General features: G+C 47.0%; 2 protein-coding genes across 3 annotated transcripts in view; one reads left to right on the plus strand and one right to left on the minus strand.

Annotated features, from left to right (window-relative positions):
- KCNS3 (potassium voltage-gated channel modifier subfamily S member 3) overlaps positions 1-23,145 on the minus strand; it is a 38,438-nt gene extending 15,293 nt beyond the window's left edge. The window contains exon 1 of one of the 2 annotated variants that reach the window (XM_059132593.1): positions 22,959-23,145. The gene's annotated coding sequence lies outside the window, so the exon portion shown is untranslated. Of the gene's footprint in view, positions 1-22,190; positions 22,336-22,958 lie in introns of those variants that run through there. The other variant, XM_059132592.1, reaches the window with a different exon arrangement.
- Positions 5,221-13,899, plus strand: LOC131808458 (10 kDa heat shock protein, mitochondrial-like). Its single transcript, XM_059134387.1, has 2 exons — positions 5,221-5,379; positions 13,594-13,899. The coding sequence occupies exons 1-2, from the start codon at positions 5,221-5,223 to the stop codon at positions 13,897-13,899; spliced, it is 465 nt and encodes a 154-aa protein (XP_058990370.1).
- Positions 23,146-24,664: the final 1,519 nt, after the last annotated feature.

The raw sequence follows: 24,664 nt of genomic DNA on the forward strand, positions 1-24,664 counted from the left end.
TACAGTCTTCTTCTGCCTGTCAGATACCTTCCCAAATGTAGCACATGTTAAAGGAAGGTATGATTAATCTTGCTGGGGGATAATTAGCTGCAAACAGCTTTGACATGACTATATTAATTACTGAAGAAAAAAATTAGCAAAGTACTTAAGCTATCTGGCACTTCTAAGTGCCCAGCAGTGGTTGGGGCTTCTAAGAAACCCCAACCACTGCTGGGCACTGGCTCATCACAGAAGGACTGGCCCAGGGACAGACTGTGAGGGGGGCCAAGTGTGTCTTTTTTTTTTTACAAAAACTGGTACTTAGTAGGCCCTCCATCAATATCTGATGAATTCAAACCTCCCAGCCTGCCTTTTCTCTCTGTCTCCCCACAAAATCAGAATGCCAGGGTTCTGCCTCATTTTCCATCATTATGACTCCCATCCAAAAAACTAGATTTTTGGAAAAGATATAATACCACTCAGTAGCTCTTGGTGTGAATTTACGTCAATGCACACCCCTTCTAGGGCATTCCCATTCTAAGCGTGACTTTTCCATGTAAAATGATAACCAGCATTCCCTGAGTCCCTACAACATGCCAGGAACCTTCCAGGAGTTTCACACACATTACCTCTGCCCTCAGCTACTGAGAGTGTTAACTGTTGTGATCCCCATTTTATAGGTGGGACATCGAGGCTCAGGGAAGTGATTTGTCCAATGTCCTGAACCCAGTCGATGCCAGAGCCAGGATTCGAACTGAGGTAAGCCTGCCTGATGCCCCCTCAGCACAGAAAATCAACTTTGATATGACTATACGAGTAACTGATGAAAAAAGTTAGTTGTCAGGGAAAGTGAAGGGCGGGGAGCAGTGAGCAGAATGGGTCCCAAACCAGAAGACTTGAGAAAGAAAAATCCAACACGGTCTCCTCTTCCTGCTTAACCATCCCGCCACATGGTTCCATTCTCTACGTTCCCAGCACGCCATCAGGGTGGAATGGTTCAGAAGAAGACGGGACCATCTGTGATTTAGTACCTAAGCAGGCTTCTGACTTTGCTGAGTAATTCAGCAGGATCGTGGCAAAACACATCACGTTCGCTCAAGTATTGCTGGCCTCTGTAGGAAAATCTCTTCACTATAAAAAAGGAGGCCATCTACAGCATCCTTCTGGTGGACCCTCCAGCTTGGCTGTATTTCCTGGTGGGCTGACAACAGCATTCAAAAATGCACAAAAAGACTGGCTCCGTTATTGAGAGGGAACGGTGAAGATTAAGTGACCTATTGGACTCTTTCATCATCCAGAGAGTTGACATCCAATCTTGGAACAGAACGAGGAAAATCAAATGGACAAGCAGACAGTACCCAGGGGTAATAATAACTCCTAATGCCCGTCTCTTAAGACTCAGATTCACAGGACTAAGGTGGCTCTCCAAAAATTAAACCATAAAATCAGTGTCTGAGAGATCAAAACAGACACTCTGAGGGACACTGCTGCATAGATCTGGGTCTGATGTACTTGCCCAGAATCCTGAGTGTACCTGCTACTGCCCTTCTCACATTGTTCTGAAATGTTGTCACCTCCGTCTACCCACTAGACTGAGAAGCCTCCAGTTAGGGACAGTGTTATAATCAGTCTTCATAGTCATTATCCCTGTTACACAATTGTGCTTGACACATTTTTATTGAACCAATTCCTCTCCCCCAAGGCAATGAGACTAAAGAGTAAATTAATTAAAAGAATCAATATGGATAATGAAAGGCAGTTGGTCAGCAAGGGAAGCAGAGGAGGAAAGTGTAAAAGATCTAAGTTGGTTGCCCAAGACCCCTCCCAGCACTTTCCAAAGGTCTCATCCTGAAGAGGCAGGATTGTCCAACCCTGATGGAGACATCCCAAGTGGATTTTTAAGTGTCTACACTTAGAGTTCCAGGTATCATTAGATGCCCAAAAACCTCTCCTTGTTTTGATTCTGACTCTCCAAGGCACCTGATGGTGACTTCAGCTTCCGGGCACATCGCCGACAGACAGCACACGAGCATGTCCACTCCATCCACTAGATATACCTCTTAGTGGAACGTAATAAGGTAGGAAGAGGTTTAGTGACTCCATTTTCTGTAAGTTTCTGTAAGAGTCAACCTGCTAGAGTCTGATCAACTGTGGGACACCTGGAAGTGAGTTTCTGAAGTTGGCAGGCTGCCAGAGAGCCTGAGCCTGACCTGGGATAAGGTCACCAGGTAAATGGCACCTTTAAGCATCATCCTGACAGGCAGTCGGCTTCCCTGGAGATACCCTGCCTTTGACAACTTCTCCAGAAGAGCTTCCCCAGCCTTGGCACTACTGATGTTTTGAGGCCAGACAATCCTCCTGCAGGGGGCAGTCCGATGCCCCATAGGATGGTTAGCGGCTTCCCTGGCCTTGACCTACAAGACACTAGGAGCGTATCTCCTCCCTGTCCCCTAAGGTCGTGACAACAAAAATTGCCAAATGTGCCCCAGAGAGCAAAACCATCCCCAGTTGGGAACCTCTGCTCTGGATTAGAGTAGAAAGATCTTCGATGCGCGTTTGGAAGCTGGAAGTTCAGAAAGCTCAGAATGGCAGGTGGCACTCATCTGTGTCACACGTCTGTGACCCGGGCCAGGGATGCTCCCCCGGACATTTGTTCTTCTAGGACTCAGTCATGGCATTTCTGATATCAGACAAGCAAAACTTTGCAAGTAAGAAAAGATAAAAGGCAAGTTAACCTTTTGTTCAGACTTGAAGCATGCTTCACGCAATTGGAGTCTAGAGTAAAGGTTAGTGATTTTCTCTGAGAATCTGTCTGATATTTGCTAACATTTTTGATGCCAGGATTATGCACAGGACAGCACACTAAGACAGCTTGAAAGATGTCTTACTACAGCTCTCTGTAGGTGGGAGTCTTCTTGCTGATCATACCCACCCCTGACCAAGCTCCACTCTTGTGGAAACCCATTGATGTCCCAGGAAAAATGCAAAGATGACAGGCCAGTTTAGTCTTGCCCCTATTTATCAATCATAAACTAATTTTCAATAAAATCTAAGAGTAATGCAATAATAAGAATACTAATAAAAGGTGAAATTCAACCCTAATTCTATCTTGATTTACTAATGAGAGTTGTAGTCTGAGGTTTTGCTTAAATAAAATTAAAATCTCACAATCAGACTGTTGAAATTGATTTAGGATGCCCGAAAAATTGTCCTTACATTTAAATCCTATAATCCAAAGCAACCAGAAGACTACATCACTTCCCAGTTGATTCAGACAGCAGACTACTAAGAATATCTCTGAATGACTTCCTTTTTCCAAATTATCAAATCTTAACATGAGAAACCCTTGAATTAACAATGACTTTTTAAAAATCTTTGCTCTGTCCCCAGAAGAAAATGAACACTTCTCAGGACCTAATACATTCAGGGATTAAAAATGAATTTATAGAAGTTCTGGTCTTCAGGGAGGAAACCAGTAAGTGCCTTCCAAAGCAAAGCCTCTAAATTATATTTCAAAAGTTAATATAAATTATATTTCACTTGGCCATCCAGAATGAGTAAATGCAATACCCTCTCCAGAAATCCCTAAGGCTTGATGCATGGGTAACTAGATACCATTCTGTGTTCCTAGACAACCCTCCCTGGGGAACAGAGGGAGACAGCGAGCTGCTGCTGAGTCACCTAGTCACCTCTTCAGAAAGGAAAGCGAGGAAAAGCCCTGTGGAAGGGTGGGCCCCACATAAGAGGGAGCGAAACATCGCAGCCACTGACCCCAGTGTGGTCATCCACACTTGGTAACAGGGCTCTGGGACACCCTGAGTGGGGCCCACTGTTCCACCAGCCCCAGATAGGAACTCCCCTGGCTCCCTCCCCTTTTCAGGAACCCCCTGAAGCAGAACTAGGCGAAATCAGGGGTTCAGACTGCAGCGAGGACACAGGCAGGCAAATCATCCCACCCAGGGGGCTGGACCCCGGGCTCAGTCTCATCTGTCCCTGTGTTTTCCATAGCTAATGCATCAAGCGTCTGCACTAACACAGTGATTAAAAGAGCAACGGCGAGCAAGCCGTTTTAGAGAGGAGGGGGGAAAAATCCTATCATGCCATGGTAATAGTGATGGAAACCGGCAAAAGGAAACCTTCGGGAGGACACTGTAGCAATGTGCATTACAAAGTCACAGTCTCCCATCTGAGACTGTCTGCTGAGGGAATAAATTAGACAAGTGTGCAGGGATGGGTATCCAAGGATATTCAGGGCACCAGTACTTATTCATAAAAGTGAAAAGTCAAAGGCAACCTAAATGTCCATCAACAGGGAAATCATCAAATCAGGGGGTAGCCAGGTAATGGGATATTCTGTGGCCATTAAAAACACTGAAATAATCATAGAAAGAGCTCCCGCATACTCAATCGGGTGTTTCAGTACGTCTGGGTGTTTGCACGTCTGAACCCACGTTAACGCTCACAGCACTTGAACAAGTAGTATTTTTACTGGATTCATTTTACAGATGGAGGAGCTGGTAAATAGAGAAATTAACTAGCTCTCCAGGGTCAACAGCTACTAAGTGAGAGACTCACTTGAATTGATACAATAATGCTCTAAAGCCATCCTCTGAACCACAATACTCCACTACCTATGGATTCATGAATGGTCACCACAATATGTTAAGTACAAAGACAAAATAATTATAGTACAACATATGGCATGATCTGATCTTTATAAAAGAGGTCTAACTTTACAAAGGAAAAAAAATAATCTCTAAGAATATACACTACAGTGTTAAATGCATTTCACCCTGGCTGCTAGAATTCAGTGACTTTTGCTTTATACTCTGTACCTCTCAATGCTGTGTGACTTTCTTTGCAAGTATGATGAAACACTTATGTAAATAGTCGTTTCGGGGTGCCTGGGGGGCTCAGTCCGTTAAGTGTCTGCCTTCGGCTCAGATCATGATCCCAGGGTCCTGGGATCGAGCCCCATGTTGGGCTCCCTGCTCAGCAAGGAGTCTGCTTCTCCCTTTGCCTGATGCTCCCCTGCTTGTGCTCTCTCTCTCAAATAAATAAATAAAATTTTTTAAAAATAAATAAGTAACAAATCAAAAAAAAATAATAAGTAAATAGTCGTTTCTTTTTGGAAAAAATAAAAGATCAAAAGCAGATTTGGTCAGTACCTGGGGAGGGGAAGGGGGAACAGGCTAGACACTAAGTGAACATACAGATTTGGGTGAGGTAGGATCTTCCGCGATGGTCTCCTTTGGCATCTGTAGAATCATACGCTTCTGCTGCTCATGCACGTCTGCTCTGGGGCAGGCACTGTCTCGGCAACTACAGAGAACAGAAGATAACGTGGCTCCTACCCTCAGAGCTTACAGTTGGTTAGAAATGGTAGAGGAGGGTACACAGGTAAATAAATAATTGCAGTATGAGCCAGAAGATGTCAGGTACCCTGAGGAGAGGTACCGAGGTGCTGTGGAAATTCACAGGAGGTAAGGGATACCTCTGGGATCAAGAAGGAGGCACGACTCCAGGAACAGGTGGCATTTAAGCTGAGGCTTGAAGGTTGGGTCAGACATGGACAAGTAAAGAAAACAGTAAGAGTAAGAAGGTCGTTCTCCCAGGAGAGGAAGGAACCCACACAAAGCCACAGGGGCGAGAAAGCTTGTAGTATGCACAGAGATCAGAAAATAGTTGAGTCTGGCTAATGGAGCCCTGTGACCTAGAGATATTCATGTAGAATATAAAGAATCCTACCTGTACTAGTCCACACCTCTGTGAGCCAGGGATAACCAGGGTGAGTGAGTGACAGACTTAGGAAAGGAGAACAGATTGCAGGTGGCCATACCAAGAATCTACTGAAACAAGGACTGTGACTCAGGTCTCAGGTCTCCTGAACTACTTAACCACAAGGAAACAATCAGGCAGATGTTAAAAAAAAAAAAAAAAAACTCTCAGTGGGGTGACTGGGTGGCTCAGTGGGTTAAAGCCTCTGCTTTCAGCTCAGGTCATGATCCCAGGGTCCTGGGATCAAGTCCTACATCAGGTTCTCTGCTCAGCAGGGAGCCTGCTTCCCCCTCTCTCTCTCTCTCTCTGCCTGCCTCTCTGCCTACTTGTGATCTCTGTCAAATAAATAAATAAATAATCTTTAAAAAACAAAACGAAACCTCTCAGAGTTATGGCCGTTTCCAGAACATCTGGAAAATTAGAGGCTGGTTTTGGGTACAACAATCCACCAGGCACTGCTGACCTAGGATGACAGTGAATCCCAGCAGTGTCTATGAAGAGCAGACAGAGGCAAGGCCAGAGACGTAGGCAAAATCTCAAGAATTTACCCCACTTCTCTCTTCACCTCCCCCGAACAGCACAGGAAAGCAGGGCTCGCTGGGTGTCATATGCAAACAATGAATCATGGAATACTACATCAAAAACTAATGATGTACTGTTCGGTGACTAACATAACATAACTGGAAAAAAAAAAAGGAAAGGAAAGCAGGGCTCAGTAGAGAGAATTCAGGAGGTCCTTGAACTCAAATACGGGGGTAAAAATCTTAATTTTTGCTAATCTCTAACTAAAATTTAGTTATTCCTCCCATTAAAAATGCAGGCAGTGGCCCAGGGCAGTAAACAGCAGGACCAGTGACTTCACCCCTTCAGAAATTCCAGGTAATCTCATATCATAGCACACTTGTTCCAGGTCTCAGAAAATAATCACATAAATTCATTACTTCCTTGAAATCATGATAGTTATAGACCTACTGCTAGATTATCCTTAAGGAGTTGATATAGAAGCACATTCATCACTAAATCATAAGTAGGTTTAAAATATTTTGATAACACTGTATTTCCATACAGTTGGATTCCTTTATATTTTGTGACTCTTGGGGTTATTTTTGTTTGTTTGTTTCATTTTTGTTTTTTTAATTTAAGGACCCTGTTCTGAAAAGTGGTCCATAGGCTCCCCCAGACTACCAAAGGAGTCCATGACACAAAAAGGGTTAAGGGTCCATTAGCTAGGGTGGCTGGGTGGCTTAGTAGTTAAGCAGCTGTCTTCAGCTCAGGTCATGATCCCAGGATCCTGGGATCCAGGCCCACATCAGGCTCCCTGCTCCGCAGGAAGCCTGCCTCTCCCTTTCCCGCTCCCCCTGCTTATGTTCTCTCTCTGTCTCTGCCAAATAAATAAATAAATAAATCTTTGAAAAGAAAAGAAAAGAAAAGAATTCATTAGCTAGAGATCCTGTTAAAATGTAACTCATACCATGTCACTCATTCTTTTTCACTCTTCAATGTCTTCCATCTTCCTCAAAGCAAAACTCCCCTTCCCCCATGTTATTTGTCTGTTTTCATCTCCTTCCCCTCTTTCTTTCATTCCCAACCAGCATACTGGTGTCCCTGTTATTCCTTCATCATTCCTGCCTCAGGGCCTTTGCACTGGCTGATCCCAGTGCCTGGAATGCCCTATCCATAAGGGATTGCATGGCTTGCTTCCCCCTCTCTCTTCAGGCCGGGACTCAATTGATATCTTCCAAATGAAGCCTTTCTTGGCTACCCTATCTAAAATGCCCCCTAGTGAAACTCCCATCCCCCCACTCCTTGCTCTATTTTTCTCCTAAGCATTTATCACTCCCTAAAATATACTTCAAGACATGTACTTTATTTCTTTATCATATTTATTATTTCCCCGCTCAGACGACAGCTCCACCATATCCGTATCCCAAGTGCCTACAACCTTGTCTGACACCCAGTAGGTTCTTAAAAGTTAGTTGTTGCATTAATTAGCTAGGTGACTTTTGTTATATAGCTTGGCTGCTAGCTGCTTCCATTCCAGGTTGAATTTTAAAGTCTCTCCCTGCCCACTGTATTTCTGGGAAAAAAGAAAAATCACAGTAAATATGTCTGTGAAATTGTGGTCATCCCAGTAGAAAGCTAGCTTATTTATCAGCTGCTGCTTTTTTTTTTTTTTCTTAATAAAGAGTTTTCATCAAAGACAAGACAGACAACAGAGATACCCTATGACCCTGCAATTGCACTACTGGATATTTCCCCCAAAGATACAGATGTAGTGAAAAGAAGGGCCACGTGCACCCCAATGCTCATAGCAGCAATGGCCACAGTTGCCAAACTGTGGAAAGAACCAGGATGCCCTTCAAAGGACAAATGGATAAGGAGGACGTGGTCCATATACACTACGGAGTATTATGCCTCCATCAGAAAGGACGAATACCCAACTTTTGTAGCAACATGGACGGGACTGGAAGAGATTATGCTGAGTGAAATAAGTCAAGCAGAGAGAGTCAATTATCATATGGTCTCACAAAAAGCATGGAGGACATGGGGACTTAGAGAGGAGAAGGAAGTTGGGGGAAATTGGAAGGGGAGGTGAATCATGAGAGACTGTGGACCCTGAGAAACAAACTGAGGGTTTTGAAAGGGTGGGGGGTGGAGGGTTGGGTGAGCCTGCTAGTGGGTATTATGGAGGGCACGTATTGCCTGGAGCACTGGGTGTGGTGCATAAACCATGAAACTTAGAATACTGAAAAAATAAAGTTAAAAAAGACAAGACAGACAAATTCTCTCTCTCTCTCTCTCTCTCTCTCACACACACACACACACACAGTAAGTTATTAGACCAAATCCTGTCATAAGACAAATACAAAAAAGTAAATGGAAAAATTGGTACGTGGCATCCAACCAGAAAAAGGCCCAGTCTTGGAGCTTGAAATAGAGGTGACGCTAGCATATGAGATCATCACACAGATCCCACCTGCTGAGCGATATAAGGAAACAGGCAGTGCACAACCCAGGAGTAAATGCGGGGAGTAAGTCGCCACAGGGGCCCTGCTCCACTCGACCTGCTGCTGTTGAAATGTACCGTCGCCCATTTGCAGGCTCTGTTGTTCAAACCAGCAAGAAGGCACCTAATGCTGGGGAGATCTGAACTCGGCAGGGCTGCCTCACACACATGCAAGAAACCTCACTCCATTCTGGCCCCTGGAGCACCCTGTTTTAATAAGAAAAACCAAACCTAAGACTGGATTCCTTGTAGTTACGAAATGTGAGTCGGGGACAAAGAAAGTACTATTTTGTATCTCATGGATCCTTATACAGGTCCGATCAAGTCAGTCTTATATTAAAAAGTAACAAAACAAACTCTCCCAACCCCAACTCTCTCTGCAGCACAGCTTCTTAAAATCACTTTTTAGACTCGCCCTTCCTTCTTCTTGTGCAATTCTTGCCCTAACACCCGAATAAGCATTTTTGCTAAGGGCACCTCTAGATGACCAAACCCAAAGCACGCTTCTCATCTGCATGTGACTTAACCTGCCCAAGGCATTTGTCACTGCCCTCCTCTCAGCCCCTGAGGGTCACTGATGTCACCTCTCTGACTACTTTCTCACTCCTGGTTTCCTGCAAAACTCTGCTTTGTCTTCCCAAATCTTAAATCTGGGGGCCGGGGGGGGGGGGGTGTCACAAAATAAAATACCTTTTGGGGGCCATGCAGGTGACTGAAATGAAAAATAGGGGACGTCTGGCTGCTATGACAAGCTGGAGAGCACCAGCCCTGCCAAAAGGGGACTGCTGGCCCTTATTTGGGTATATCAGGGGATCGGATTGCCCAACTTGTCAAGAACACCCACAGATCTTTTTTTTATTTTTAAAGATTTTATTTATTTATTTGACAGATCACAAGTAGGCAGAGAGGCAGGCAGAGAGAGAGGAGGAAGCAGGCTCCCCGCTGAACGGAGAGCCCGATGTGGGGCTCGATCCCAGGACCCTGAGATCATGACCTGAGCTGAAGGCAGAGGCTTTAACCCACTGAGCCACCCAGGCACCCCCACAGATCTTATTTTTATGTGAACTTTCCCAATTTTCTAAATGTTGACAATCACTGGTTTTAATATTTTGCTCTTGTGAGCCAAATCACAAAAATCTGTATGCGGGAGATAATCTCCAATGCCTGTCACTGCAACCCCTTGGGTTTCTCCTGTCCTTCTGCTCCTCGTCCTGGGAATTTCATTGCGCTCGGAGGCTGGGTGTGTATCTCCAGCCCTGATGTCCCCTCTCCACTTCAGACTCTTACAACAGCCTACTGGACATGTCCACTTGAATGTCCCACTGGGACCTTAAAATAAATGTGTCCGCATTTTCCTTTCATCCTCTAGTCCCAAACCTTTCTCAGATTTCTTTCCTTCCCTTATCCTCCCTGCCTGATTTAATGCAGGTGCTTGGTATTTTTCCATGGTTTATTAAAAAACACCTCTCATTGTCTTCCCTGCCTTAGACCCATCTCCATCCCCCACCTTCAGAGTCATTCCCCACCCCAAGTTCAAGCTACCTTCCATAATGCGCAGTCTCCAGGTCCTCTGAAAGCTGCCTTTGCCTTCAGGATAAACTCTGGCCCCAGAGTGCTGGCGTGAGTCCCAGCTTCACCACCCCCTAGCTGTGAGGCCTTGGGCAATTACTTAAGTTCTTCGAGTTCGGGTGTTTTGTTTTGTTTTGTTTTGTTTTGTTTTTTTCCATTTGTAAACCGTGGATACTATCACATGCCACATTAGAGCAGTCATGAAGTTTAAAAATGACATTACAAAAATAAAGCTCTCTGTGCTTAGTATAAGTAAATGCTCAATTAAATGTTAGCTAACGCCATTCCTCATCCACTAGCCTCACTTTCCACAACCAACTGAAACTCTAGAACTGTAAAGAATTACCTGAGATTCTCCCAAAGCATCTTTGACTTCTCACTCATTTGTCTGCTCCGAATGCCCTTGGAGACTCAGATTCCTTATCGTAGTCTTCAGAACCAAGTCTTGACCCCAGGACTCTCCCTGCCCCAAACCCAGGCCCTCAACGACCACTGCCTGCCTCCATTGCCTCCATCGAGTGTCTAACCTGCTGAACTGCAGTAGAACAATTTCCTGGAAGCCTCCACCACCACGCTATGAGTCCCACAAAGGCAGGACCTATTTTTTCTTAATCTTTATGTCCTTAATGCTCAGCGGAAAATAATAATGACTGGAGGAACTTCTCTAGTTGCAGATCACCCCAGACAGGCAGGCACCATCACGATCCGGCTCTTTAGCGTGGGGTTCAGAACGGTTCGGCACACAGGGGAGGCAGCAAGCACATCCTGCCCACCTCTCTAGCCTCGACATCCACCAGTCCACTCCAAAACCCTCTGCCTCAGCCCCATCCCCAAACCACAGTGCACTCTCCTTCCCAAACCTCCTTGAAGCTGTTCCTTCTGTTCCTTTCTTTTCCAGTTAATTCGACTTTTGTCTTCAAGAAATCAGCTCAAAGATCACCTCTCTCAGGACACATCCCTTTGACGTACCACACGTGAGCACATACACACACACACACACACAGGTACAGACACACACAAAACTGATGCAAATAGGAACAAAAAAGTAGGCATGTCTCCTTGGTGCTTCCACTCAATTTCTTTTTTTGGGTGGGGGGGAGCAGGGAGGAGGGTCAGAGGAAGAGGGAGAGAGAGAACCTTAAGCAGACTCTACACCCAGCTTAAGCCCAATGCAGGGCTCCATCTCAAGACCCAGAGCTCGTGACCTGGCGCTCAGCCGACTGAGCCACCCAGGCACCCCTGTTCCCAGTTCCTTAGCAACCTCACGGATACACAGTGATATCAGTGTCTGACACACGGCCGACAAGTGGGGGATTTGGGTGGAAGTATGACTAAATGAATGATCTACTTAAGGGTACAAGACAAAGATTTTCCCGCTCAAAATGGAGCCACCTCAAAGAAGGCCACTTGGGAGCTGCCCTCACATACGGGCCTCCCCGGGGGGCTCCAGGACACTGGGATGAAGATGCCTCATGAGCTATTGCTTCTCTCTACCCAATGGGAGCACCCAACACATTATGACCTTTCCAAAGGATTGAAGAAAAGCACTTACTGCTACTAGAAGTAAGAGTACTTTTGCCAAATCATAAATCCTCAGTATGTTGGCAAGGAACTCAAGAAACCTAATGTCTACTGCTCTAGCAAGCTGCCCCAGTAGCTATTTCATGGGATTAAAAAAAAAAAAAAGTTTCATTTAACATTTTAAAAGATGCAGTGCAATAAATACGATCGTTCATACAGCTCCTAATCTGTTATTTGGAAGGTAGGAGAAAAAGGTTTTATGTTTCACAATCATCCTCATCCAGCTCCTAGAAGCCACCCTGGGAGGAATTTTTTTTTTTTTTAACACTTTTCCCAGAACTATCTGCTGTGACTAATTCCATACTTCATCAACATGAAAAAAAAAATTATAAAATAATGAGATTCCCCCCAAGACAAAGCCAGCCAAAAAGCTTTCAATTGACTTATTAACATGAAATCTCTCACCTCGCTTTTTCCAAGTCATTTCCTAAGTGCACCCTCCTCTTGGAGTTTCCAAGTTTTCCAAAGGAGGGAGAAGGGGGTGGGGTAGAGCTGGAGGGAGAACAAGGAGAGTCTCTGAAGCCTGAAGTATCTTCCCAAGAGTGAAGTTCAAGATCAAGCCCCAGGAGAGAGCTCTGGGCACCACCTTGGGACACACTCCACAGTAAACAGGAATGCACGCTTGAAAAAGCAAACTTTGTGTACCCTGGAGGAAAGCATGGCTTTCTTTACCTGATTCTCACACTCAAGATTTTCCATGTCTTGCGTTTCCTACTCAAGTTAGTTTAGCAAGGGAAATTCTAAATAGTTACACACTAGACCAATCTGGTAGCTTCTGAAAAAGTTAACAACAGGATGGTACAAACAAAATTTTTTTGTTGCTTGTTTGTTACAAAAACTCAGGGGGAAAAAATATGGTATTTTTTTTTCCCAGAAGCTACATAGTTCTTTCATTTGAAATCACAGATAAAACAATACATTGAAATGCTGAAGTTCAAGTTCAGATAACATTTGATGAAAAGAGCTAAACATAGATTATAACAAAAAATTAACATGGCTGCAGATTTATTTTACAGTTCTCAAAATGTGGTCAGGAGACCTCTGGGACTCTTAAGACCCTTTAAAGTGCCCAGAAGATCAAAACTGTTTTCCTAATCAACTAAGATATTTTCCTGTTTACTTTCCTTCTCTCACAAGTGTCCGGTGGAGTTTTCCAGGGAGCATATGACGTGTGAGATCATAGACTAAAGAAAGAGGCAAGTCTAAGAATCCCACTGCCTTCTATTAAACCAGACAATAAATACATTTCTAAAAACATAAAACAATGCCACCCTTGCATTTTTTTTTTTTTGATAGACAGAGATCACAAGTAGGCAGAGAGGCAGGCAGAGAGAGAGAGAGAGAAGGAAGCAGGCTCCCTGCTAATGCATTGTTTTTGTTTTGAAGATAGTTATTTTTCATAAAAATAGGCCATCTATGTTAACATGCAATGAGAATATTACTGTGACTTTAAATGAATTAATAATTAACACTTCAAAATGTAACTATTTTAAGATTTTTTTTTTTTTAAGTAATCTTTACACCCAATATGGTCAAGATTAAGATTTACAACCCTGAGATCAAGAGTCATGTGCTCTGCCAATGGAACAAGGCAGGTGCCCTTAAGATGTAACTATTTTAATTTCTAATATATACATATTGGTAGATGAGAGTATGTACTGCCCTGGCTGGAGTCACAGGCAGGACAGGAGTTTAGGAAGTTTCCTCCCCTCTTGGACCGAGTTTTGGTTGAAAGAAGTGCAGCCAAAACTGTAACAAAAGGACACATTATGCTTCCAGAAAAGCCTCAGGGAAAAGCATGGTATATGACAATAGTAGCTGTTGGTTCTGGCTCTAAAGGAAAGTGTGGAGGGATTCAGCCAGTTAGCATGAAAGTTGGGGATAAATTTCTTCTGCCAAAATATGGAGGCACCAAAGTAGTTCTAGATAACAAGGATTACTTCCTGTTTAGAGACCGTGACATTCTCAGAAAGCACATAGACTGAAACACATTATTATTGTAATGCTATTCACATGAAGTTCCCATTTTGTAACTGAAGTTGTGAAATCTTCCATCATGTAAATAATTTCTGTCTCTCTTTTATAGTAAACTGATGGTATCCGAAAAAACATATTGATAGATATAACCCCCATTAACAGGAGCTTTGGAGGGGGGGAGTTCTCAATAATTTTTAAGCATGGAAAGAATCTGAGACCACTAAAAGGAATCTCAAATTCTTTTTTTTTTAATTTTGTTATTGTGATAAAATACACGTGACATAAAATTGACCATCTTTGCCATTTTTAAGGGTACGGTTCAGTGGTATCGAATGTATTCCTAATACGCAACTATCAGTACCATTTAACTGCCAAACTCCTTGCCTCTTGTCAAACTGAAATTTTATATGCAATTGGTACATCTTTGTGGTTGGTCTATGTCTATGCAATCAGCAAAGCAGCCCGCACCACCTCTGTCCCCTGGAGGGTGTATGTCTGTGTGCGTGGCATGGGGATCCAGGCCCTGTTTCCAGAGACAACTCCATCTCCCTTCAACACCACACAATCCTGGAGTTACACAAAGTTCCTTCTAGCTTCCCACTCCTATGACATACCTCTGCATTTGCGTGTATTCTAAAACCTAACCCCAGTATCTAATAATGCCTCAGTGGGATTTATTTCTGAGCTGCTGACCCTGACTTAAACAGGGCTTGTTTGTGTGCTTTTAAATGATGTGGCTAACAGGAGTGGCTGGTCGAAAACAGCTAAAAGCAAACCCATTAGAGTTGAGGGCCACATTACAGAACTGCATCCTGTCCTCTGTGTTTCAAAGCCCCATTGAAAGGACACCAGATGAGAAGGCAAAATGCTCTCCAGTGCCTGCATTTTAAGTCTGGGGGGCGCTGGGAGAAAACTCAGGGCGTATCACTACCAAGATGTACCACAGTGACATCTGCTTTCAAATTAGGTCAAAAAGTCTGGGGAAACTGCATAAAAGGTGAAGTTCTCAGGCATAGTATGAACGTCCATGAGCTTCCCATTTTTGCATATGCAGAGAGCCTACCCTATAGAAATGTGATTTAAGGAGATGATAAGAGACATAGATACCTTTTTACTCTTTGACAAGGATGGTAGATAGGGGGGCACCTGGGTGGCCCAGTCAGTTGATCGTCTGACTTTTGATTTCAGCTCAGGTCATGATCTCAGGATCCTGAGATAGAGCCCCGTGCCGGCTCCACACTCAGCGGGAAGTCTGCTGGATAGTCTCTCTCCCTCTCCTGAGAGACTCCTGTCTCTCCATTTAAGGCAATTCTCTCCCTCTTTCTGCTCATGCTTTCTTTCTCTCTAAAATAAATAAGTAAATCCTTTTTTTAAAGAAGATAGATAGATAGACAGACAGACAGAAGGACACTGCCATTTAATGACACTTTTCATTTATACTTTTGGCCAGGAGACAGAGAAGGTTCAACCCTGAAATAGTCTCAGAGCTAAATCATGACCAGGGGGGTGTCTAATCACCAAGACAAGGAGGGGAGAAGGAGGTTTGATGTCAGCAGCTTCATGAAGGAACCATGCTTAGAAAACCGGGATCTTAAAAACCCACGGGAAAAGCCCTGCCCAGGAGGTCTGATTTCCTGACCACTAAGACAAGAGTGCTGACCTAACTTTTTGCCAGAACCCAGGCTCCTCCTCTCAATCCAAACCTACCAACCACGAGTCTTTAGCTGCCAAGTTTTCTCATCCCTCTGGCCAATGAAATTCTTTACCTTAAAGTAAATGCTAGGAAATACTCTGGGATTCACCTTGGCTTGTATCGAGAAAGCCAGACTAGTCCATAAAAGAATGAAAGTTTAAAAAAAAATGTGGACATATTCAAGCGCCACATTTAGTCTACTGGCATGTTTTATCTCACCACAATAATTATTTGCCAGGATAGAAGTCCGCATTCCTGAAAGAAGTCTTCAGGAAATAGCAAATCTCTTAAATGATCTTTGGAGTAACTTTAAGTCCTATGGTCCTATCTACCTTCTCATTCCACACAGCTGCAAAGAGATTACTTTTCTTTTTTTTTTCTTTTTTTTTTCTTTTTTTTTTTTAAGATTTTATTTATTTAGGGGTGCCTGTGTAGCTCAGTCGTTAAGCGTCTGTCTTCGGCTCAGGTCATGATCCCAGCGTCCTGGGATCAAGCCCCATAGCCGGCTCCCTGCTCAGGGAGCCTGCTTCTCCCTCTGCCTGCTGCTTCCCCGGCTCGTGTTTCTTCTCTCGCTATCTCTTTCTGTCACAAATAAATAAAATATTTTAAAAAGAAGATTTTATTCATTTATTTGAGTGAGAAAGAGATAGTGACAGAGACAACAACAAAGACCATTATATTCTGCTGAACGTGGGTCCCCCGGTGACAGACCAGAGGCAGCTCTCTTGCATCTTTTTATACCATATCTATGGAGAAAGAGGAAGTTTCATGGGATAAGGAAGGGCAGGTAAGGAAGGACTCCACTGAGACGCAGAAAGTTGGCTTAGCCGCGCCCAGGGCTCTCCACCAGGCCTCACCCCCACATAGCTTCACGGGGCTCTGCGTCTCCACACCACCAGGCTTATCACTCCTGTCTCTCCATTTAAGGCAATTCGAAAGCAGCGTATTGGGAATCATCAAGAGCAAATGCTTAGAATCTCACCACAAATGTTCCACATACCCACTCATAACTCTCCTAGTTCAATTTACAAAAATGATCCAAATTAACACACGTGAATGATACTATAAAGAAAAAATATTCATAGACAGATTACCTGTTTTTTTTTTTAAATCATACAGTCAACAGGCTGTGAGGAAAATAAGACCAAAAACAAAAACAGAGAAGAACAAGAGATAAACTCAAATTTCCCCACCAGTTAGAGACAAAACCAGAGTCAAGATTCCAATGTCTTCTGTTCTAGAAGCTCTAGCGCCGTAGGACTCCAAGCACAGAGATGTAGACAGGTTGACTGGACTCAGCTCCCTGACCTCAGCTCTGTGTGGGCTCCACACACACGGGCGGATCCCCACACCCTCTCTGATCCCTTTCAGAACCGAAAGGGTTCTGTACAAGTGTGGCCTCTACTTCCTCAGCTCCCATTGGTTTCCACTCGGTCCCATCTGGCCCCAACTCTCTAATCCCCCAGGTAAGAAGGCTCCAAATTGCCATGCCTGAGCCTCTCCAATCTGTTTTTCCCTGTCTTCGGGGGCCATCCTGCAGAAATGTAAATTGGCTCCTAATACTCCCCACCCCCTACAAATCCACAAGCTCCTTCCCACAGCCCCCAAAATAAACTCTAAGGTCCTTAAGCTGGTGTGAAGGGTGCAGCATGATCTGCCCTGGCCCTCCTCTCTGGCCCCCTCCCAGCCCCCAACCCCAGATCTCCAGAAGTTCCTCCAAGTCTCCGCGCGCATCCTTGCCTTCAAACCCTCACACTCCTTCCGCGTCCTAAGATCCTCCTTCTCCCACTTTCCACTGGATAAACATCCGTGCATCCCTCAGAATGGAAAGTCCCTTTCTCAGAAAGGTCTTCCTGGGTCCCCCATCTAACCTAGTGCCCTCCCCAGCCTTGTGCCTCTCCCCCCCCAGGAAGTTCTTTGAAGCACCTGGCCCTACTTAAATGTTTGCACGTCTTTGTTTAATGTCTGTCTCCCCAGTAGCTGCCCACTCCCTCCGTGCCTGTTTCCTTTACCGCGGAATACCCAGCATCTAACAGTCCGTAATGCCAGGTAAGTACTCTAGTCCTTACAGAATGAATCCTTGTAAATGTATTTGTAATGTAAATGTAAAGAAGATATATGTATTTTTATAAATGGAAAGAGGGTTGTATTTGTAACTTAAAGAGGGTATATATGACTGCATAAGTTAATCATTAAGTCAACATTGATAAGCATCTGCTGGCGGCTCAGATGAGCTCAGTTGATCTTCTCGGGCTGATGAGCAGGAGGCTTTCATTCACGGGGGACCTCAGCAAGCACACCGAAGCCAGCTGCTGTCAACATTAACTGCTTATCTGTAACATTATTAGCTAAAAGCAGATGTTGGGCCATTATCATTCAACACTTGTGCAATTAAAGATCATTTTAAAGGGTATCTACTCCAAGCAAACCGTGGGGCAAGCCTCTGCAGGGTTCCAAAGACAGCAAGACCCTCCTGCCCACAAAGAAATGATAAAAGAGAAAGAAAAATGATAAAGGAAGCCAGGGATGGAAATTTTTCTAAACCACATTCTACATTTGATTGCCCCTTCTCAACATTTTTATGGAATTCATCATAATTGGGGTTTCTCTCCACGTCTCACATACCAGACCCCTGAATGCAAAAATAAGACAACAGCAGCAAAGATTTTCTTCTCCTTCCCTGCTCCTCCTGACTAGCCAAGAGCAGGGACCAAAAGCCAGCTTCAAAATGAAGTTCAAACGCTGCCTCCTCCCAGGACCTTCCACATCTTCCACGTTCCTTGTGAGGATGACAGATGATGGCTTTGGAGTCGGAAGACCCCTGGCTCTGGCCAAGTCCAAGAGGCTCACTTTGCCTTGCTTTCCTCATCTGCAATAGGGGCTTGCAAAACCCCAGCCCGCCCCAGGCATATTACCCTCCGTTACTAAACTGAAACGAGGTAACCCTGTGAGAGTTTCTGCAAACTGTAGCAGGCTCTACAAATACGACAGTTTGTGACTGTTATCAGGATGCAAATATTTAGCGTCTTGTGTTGACCTGTCTAGTGCCTGTTCATCTCGAGTGTCCAGGTCCACTGTGCGCTCAGGCTCAGAGAACACACGTTCTTACAGTCCGCCTGCCCTTGGTGTCTCAGTACTGGGCACATCACACCCACACAACAAATTCTTGCAGGCTAGTTACTTCTTGGCATTTTTGATGAATTTGACTCAGTACAAACTGATCTCCCACTGTTCTGGATTCCTCATTGATAACAAGCACTTTCTCCAGAGACAGCCATGTTTACCTAGCCCGTGATCTTTATGGTCTGTCTTCTTTTTTCCCAATTACATTGGAAAGACGACATTTTTGGCAAAAGCAAAAAGAACACTTCTCCAGTGCCATTGTCAAGGTTCCTTCTAAGGATGAGATGGAGACTAAAAAGCCCCTTGGTAATGGCAAGCCACGTCTACCGCTCACTAATCAACAAACCCCACCTGAGTTCTACAAAGCATAGGTTAGTGTTGGGGCTGTCCAGATAACCAAGGAGGGCAGAATCCCATAGTAGCTGTGTAGCTGGACTGCCAGGCATAGATCCTGGCTCCATATAGTCCTAATTGTATGATTTTGCATAAGTCATCCAGTTGTTCTCTTTTTTTCTCATCTAAATAGGCTGATGATTGCTACACTTATCCTGGCGAGCACTGTGTAATGTATGTTATTGTCGAATCGCTGTATATTGTATATTCTGGAACTAATATAATATTGTATGTCAAGAATACCTCAATAAAAACAAATAAATAAATAAATTTTTAAAGATAAAATAGGGTGGTAATAGACCCCGCACCTCCAAAGGTCATCATCAGGATGAAATGAGTCATGACATCCAGAGCTTTTAGCACAGTGCCTAGTATAGGGTAAGAACACATAGGAGACATCCAGATTCTTGTCACTGAACAGACTACGACTCAGAGAAGAAAAGTGACTTAGGTCAAGGATCCATGAAGAGATTGAAGTCAGGGCCGGAACCCAGGTCCTTGTGGGTATGTCACACAAGGGGCACTCCGGAGAATCTGCCTTCCTGAAACCTGATAAGCCAGGCCAGTAATGATACCCACCTTCGGCTCTGCCTCCAGCTACCCTGCATAGTGGCCCTTGCCCGCCAGTGGGACCCCAAAGCCCAGCCCCACCCTTTTGGTCTCCCATGGGACTCAGAATGTACCTAGAGGGGTTCCATCTACTGCTGGCTCCCCTAGAAACACTGTGATGAAGAAGGAAAGCCTCATTTCCTCATGGGGTGGTTCTGAACATTAAATGAGATAATGTCTGGAAAAGTGCCCAGCAGAGTGGCTGGCATATGGTATTCAGCCAATAAATGATCTCTATTTAAAAAAAAAAAAACAAAAGAGGAGGAGGAGGAAAACCCTGTAGTTCCTGTCTGCTCTCTCAAAGCTGCGCACATTCCAACCCCAAATGCCAGACACAGGGTAGATTGAGATCTTGCTTGGGTAGAACAGAAGGACATAGAGTCCGCAAAGGATTGACATGAAGGGCGAAATTCACTTAAGACAGAGGAAGTGTCTGGAGTCCCCACTGTTCCCCATCTTTCTTAAAAATAAGAATGACAATGACAATACTAATAAGGAAGAAGGAAAAATACTTAGCTGGTGCTTTGCTGGCAAGCCCAAGCATCCGAGCATCGGATTTTTAATACTGTAATATGTCTCAACAAAGCAAAGACGGCTTGCACACACACACCCCAATTGCTTTTATACACTTGACCCATAAAAGCTTAGCTTTGCTGCATTGATGAATGGGCTTATTCAGGCTGATTTTCCAGGCAAAAAATGGCTCAGACACAAAAGTGAATTAAAACAGATTCCACAGATCTTCTTAGAATTTTCACAACATGCTTTGGATTCAGAGTTTGTAAGCACCTCATCTTCTCCTCCCTACCCCAATATTGACAATCCCTAGTTGTGAAAAGACAGATTTAATGTTAGAACACAAGGAAGGAATCTGGTGAAAAAAGGAAAAAGAAGGGCCGGACTAGACGGAGTAGAAACTTCATTTTGTACTGTGTATCCCCAGGACAGAGCCGGGGCCTAGCCCGGGAAAGCCGGCTGTAAACGCAAACTGATTCAATCAACGGCCCCACGGACTCTACAACCCAAGTGAGGAGTGAAACCGAAATGTTACACCAAGTTCAACCACACTATCAACGCCACCCTCCTTCAGCCTGAACTGTGTGGGGGCAGGTGCTCAGGAAAAATGCTGGCTTCCTGTTTACCTAGGCAGGTATTTGCAAGTAGTCTAAGGGGGGGGGGGGGGGTGTGCAATGTATACAGTACTAAGCAAATGGTTATGCAAATCACTTAAATACAAGGAAGATGGAGGGGAAGGTTTCTGATCCGGTTTTCCTCACCTGCCCTGCTCTTCAGAGGGAAAGACAAAGTAAAAGAAAAAAAAAAAAGAAAGAAAAGAAAGAAAGAAATCCAAGAGCGGGACGATTGGCAAGTCCGCTCTCTGTGCCCAGGCACGACCCCGCTTCACCCGCTCACGCTCAGACATCGAACCAGAGCCCCGGGGTTATCCCGGCGGCTGGAGGGGAATCTTTGCCGCCCATCACCGCTGCTGCGGGCTGCCGGAGTTAGACCACCGGCTCCGTCTCCCGAGCCGAGATGCGGGTGACACACCAAGGACGCCAAAGGTGCTCCTTTCCCAAAAGAGACGGGGAGAGACAGAGCGGGGAAGGCGGGGTTGGGGGGAGCCGGAGCCCTGCAATGCGAAAGGAGCCCAGCCTGGCGGGCCGCGGCCGCCGTGGCAAGGTCTGGCTCGCTCACCAGCCCATTCACCTCGGGTGGTCCGGCAGCCACCCCCTCAGAGGGGCGCGGGAAGGGGACGTTCCCGACACCCCCACCCCAACCCCCAGGCAAAGGCGGGGAGCCGGCGGGCGGCCCTGCAAGCCCCAAGCCGCTCGCAGCCGGAGCGCGCAGCCGGCCCGTGGGCACAGCGCGGCACCAGCCCCCGGGCCGGGGGTGCGCTGTGCCCTGCGACGGTCGCGGGGCGCCCGGCCCCGCTGCAGGGCAAAGGGGAGGGGAAGAATGACGGGGAAGAAGGCGGAGCAGGCGGCAGGGGAAGCACTTACATTCGCCAGGAAAGCGCCTCCTCTCGAGGAAGAGAAGGAAAGGCTTCGCGGCTAAGGAAACGCCCCAGGGATGCCCTCCGCGAAGTGCCGCCTCTCCCCGGCTCCCCGGCTCCCCGGCTCTCCCGCCTCCAGTGAGTCCCCCACCCCGCGACTACCCCCCCCCCACGCCCAACAGCGGATCCTAGCGACCCCGGCTGCGGCCTTCCGAGGGGCCCGGCCACCGCGCCGCCGGCCGCAGCTCGCGCAACAGGCGGGTCTGGAGGACTCCCGCGACGGCGGGCTCCGGGAACCGGAGGATGAGGGGGCGCCGCGAGGCAGGCGCTCAGCAGAACGCCAAGTCCCCTGCGGTCCTAGACCTGCGCGGCCGTGCACTCGTGACCCGAGCCACGGGGCTGCAGGGGCAGCAAAATGTGGCCAAAGTTGCGGGGTCGCACGGAGAAGTCGCCGGAGTGCGCGCGGAGGAGGGGACACGAGCAGGTACCTGCAGGAGTCCCGGTGCCTCAGGCTCGCTCCGCTTGGCGACGCCGCCCGCCCGCGCCGCAAGAATCAGGCCTCGCCGCGCGGCCCGGCGCCCGCCGCGGCGGCGGCGAGGAGAGCCGGGTGGCCCGCCTGGGTCTGTCCGTCGGTCCCGGCCGGCCGGAGCGCGGCTCCCGGGAGCCGCGGATAGGGCGGGGCGGAGCGGGACGGGGCGGGGCCGGCTGCTCGGCCACCGCCCCATTGGTCCCGCTTCGCCCGCCGCCTAGCTTCTGGCCCCCGCCTGCGCTCCCCGGGCCGAGAGCCAGGCGCTCCGCCGAGGTCTGCTGCAGGTTACCGGGCTCGGGCCGTGCGACCTACGGACACACGGAAGGACAGACTGGCGCCCTGGAGGGGCGCGTGCCCCCGCCGAGACCCGAGTGCAGAGTCACCCCCGGAGCCGCGTGCCCTGTCCCGGCGGGAGCAGGAGCGCGCCCGCTGCCTCCCACCTGCGCGCCCTTCGGGCTGGAGCCCGCGATCCGGCGGGAGGCAGACCGTCTCCTCCGCGGCCCTCCGCGGCACCGGCAACAGCCTCCCGAAAGTCGCGGCCCCAAGCGACACTGTGCAAATTTGCCAGGATTCTCCTAGGAAGTATCGAGGCCCCAACTTGTTTTAAAACAAAGTGCGAAGGAACAAACAGTCGCCCCGGTCCAGCCTGTTTACCACCAGCCCCGCTGCCCGAATACTCGGGCACTGCGCAGAGCAAGACTGCTTCTTGCTCTGTTCCTCGACTTACCTAGCAAGTCACATGCACTGAGCGAAACGGCGACGAGCCGGTTCTCCTTCCTGAAGGATGGAAGAGGAGGTCACAGAGAGATGCCTTCAGCCCGAGGTTGAGGAACGAACGGGGCCTCAGCGAGGACGGCCTGCGGTCCGGAAGGCATGGTCGGCCCCTCTGCAGTGAGCAAGAACTCAGTGAACCGCCGGGAGGAGAAATGGGACGCTCGGGGACCCACCCCCGCGCTCCCCCTCCCGCCCCCAAACTGCAGATTTTTAAGTTGTGCAGACTTGCAATAATTCCTCCGAGCCAGCTGCTCCAAGCTATAGGCGCCCGGTGTTCCCGCCCCCACATCACGCAATGGGGCAACTGCCCCCAAGCCAGCTCCTGCTGACCGCTGGCCTCAGACAAGCACCTAGCGAGACCACACAGAGTTAAGTTCCAGGCCCTGAGCCGGCATTAAGAAGGGGGCAGGGGCGAAGAGATGCATGGAAAGATGAAAGACACTTTTTCTGACCTTATCCAAGTACCCGGGGGTGCCTGGAGTTTCTCATTGTTTTTGTTTGATCAAAACCCACAGTAGGAATCAGAGAAAGGGGAGCAATGTTCAGGGTATCTTGTAGACTAAGGGTGAAACCTGCACCTTACAGAGAGTTTTGGCTGGAGGAGAAAGTAGTGGCAAGCAGGAAGGGCACAGGAGAGGCGTAAGCCCAACTCAGTGTTCCCTCAGACACCAGCACTTTCATTCGGCTCATGGAAGGCAAGGTGGGGAGGCAGGTGGCTGGGGAACAGATGTTTGGAGGCCCCTGTCCCTAATTCCATTGTTCTTTGGCTCCCCCAAGCCTGTCCTGAGGAGAAGCCAAAGCTTTTGTCTACACTGCTGTTCGCAAGCCTCTGAAGAAGGTAATTTGCATATACAATCAGCATCTTTAGCCTAAGATCTAAGATTATTCTAAAAATATGCTTATATTTTGTCAACACCTGAGAAAAATGCTTCCGAATCTCTCCCAGCAGTTAGCTATTTAATCATTTTAAATCACTAAGTTATCTGAAAAGTAGAGCATTGTTTACTTGAGAATAAGAGATGTTCAGAATCTCCATGCGCTGCAGAGCCTATCTGCAGTGCAGAAAAGCCAGGGAACCAGGGCCTTCTCACAGGTCTGGACGGCACCTGCGAACTGGAGGGAGGCACCCACAGTAGAGGTCAGAAAGGACCTCCACGCAGCATCTGTGAAAGCTGGGACAGAATGGACAGGCCTCCACTGAGCGCATAGGGGACAGGGTATAGAAGGGGCACAGACTTAAGAAACAGACTGGGCTTCTCATCATGCTGGACTCAGGGGAAGCCCTGTGAGCAAGTCACCTAGTGGTTCAACGTTTCTTCTTCGGTAAGAAAAGTTCCTCCCTCAGAGGGCAATCCTATGAAGCAAATGGAATTAATACACAGGAAAGCATTGTGTGGGTCATAAAGTGCATGTCTGTTTCCCCAAAAGTTCATCCCTGACAGTGTACCAAGGTTGAGCCAGGCAAAGTAAATGGATTCATACACACACACACACACACACACACACACACACACATACGGCCATGTTCTCACCCCCTGTTCCTAGGGCCTCTTCCTTTAAACTCAGTCTTCATTGCCGCAGTGCCTGCTCTGGTCGATTTAACTGCCGCCTTCCTACCCCATCAGAATGTCTTTATGCCACAGCATATGGCCTGTCCCC

This window comes from Mustela lutreola, chromosome 9, assembly GCF_030435805.1.
Source record: "Mustela lutreola isolate mMusLut2 chromosome 9, mMusLut2.pri, whole genome shotgun sequence".
Lineage (NCBI taxonomy): Eukaryota > Metazoa > Chordata > Mammalia > Carnivora > Mustelidae > Mustela > Mustela lutreola.

Bases quoted from the DNA above. Each gene is read 5' to 3' on its own strand.
- LOC131808458 (XM_059134387.1), top strand. From the start codon at position 5,221: ATGGTCTCCTTTGGCATCTGTAGAATCATACGCTTCTGCTGCTCATGC. The intron at 5,380-13,593 runs GTAAATAAATAA...CTGGAGTCACAG, and splicing joins TGGTAGAGGAGGGTACACAG to GCAGGACAGGAGTTTAGGAA.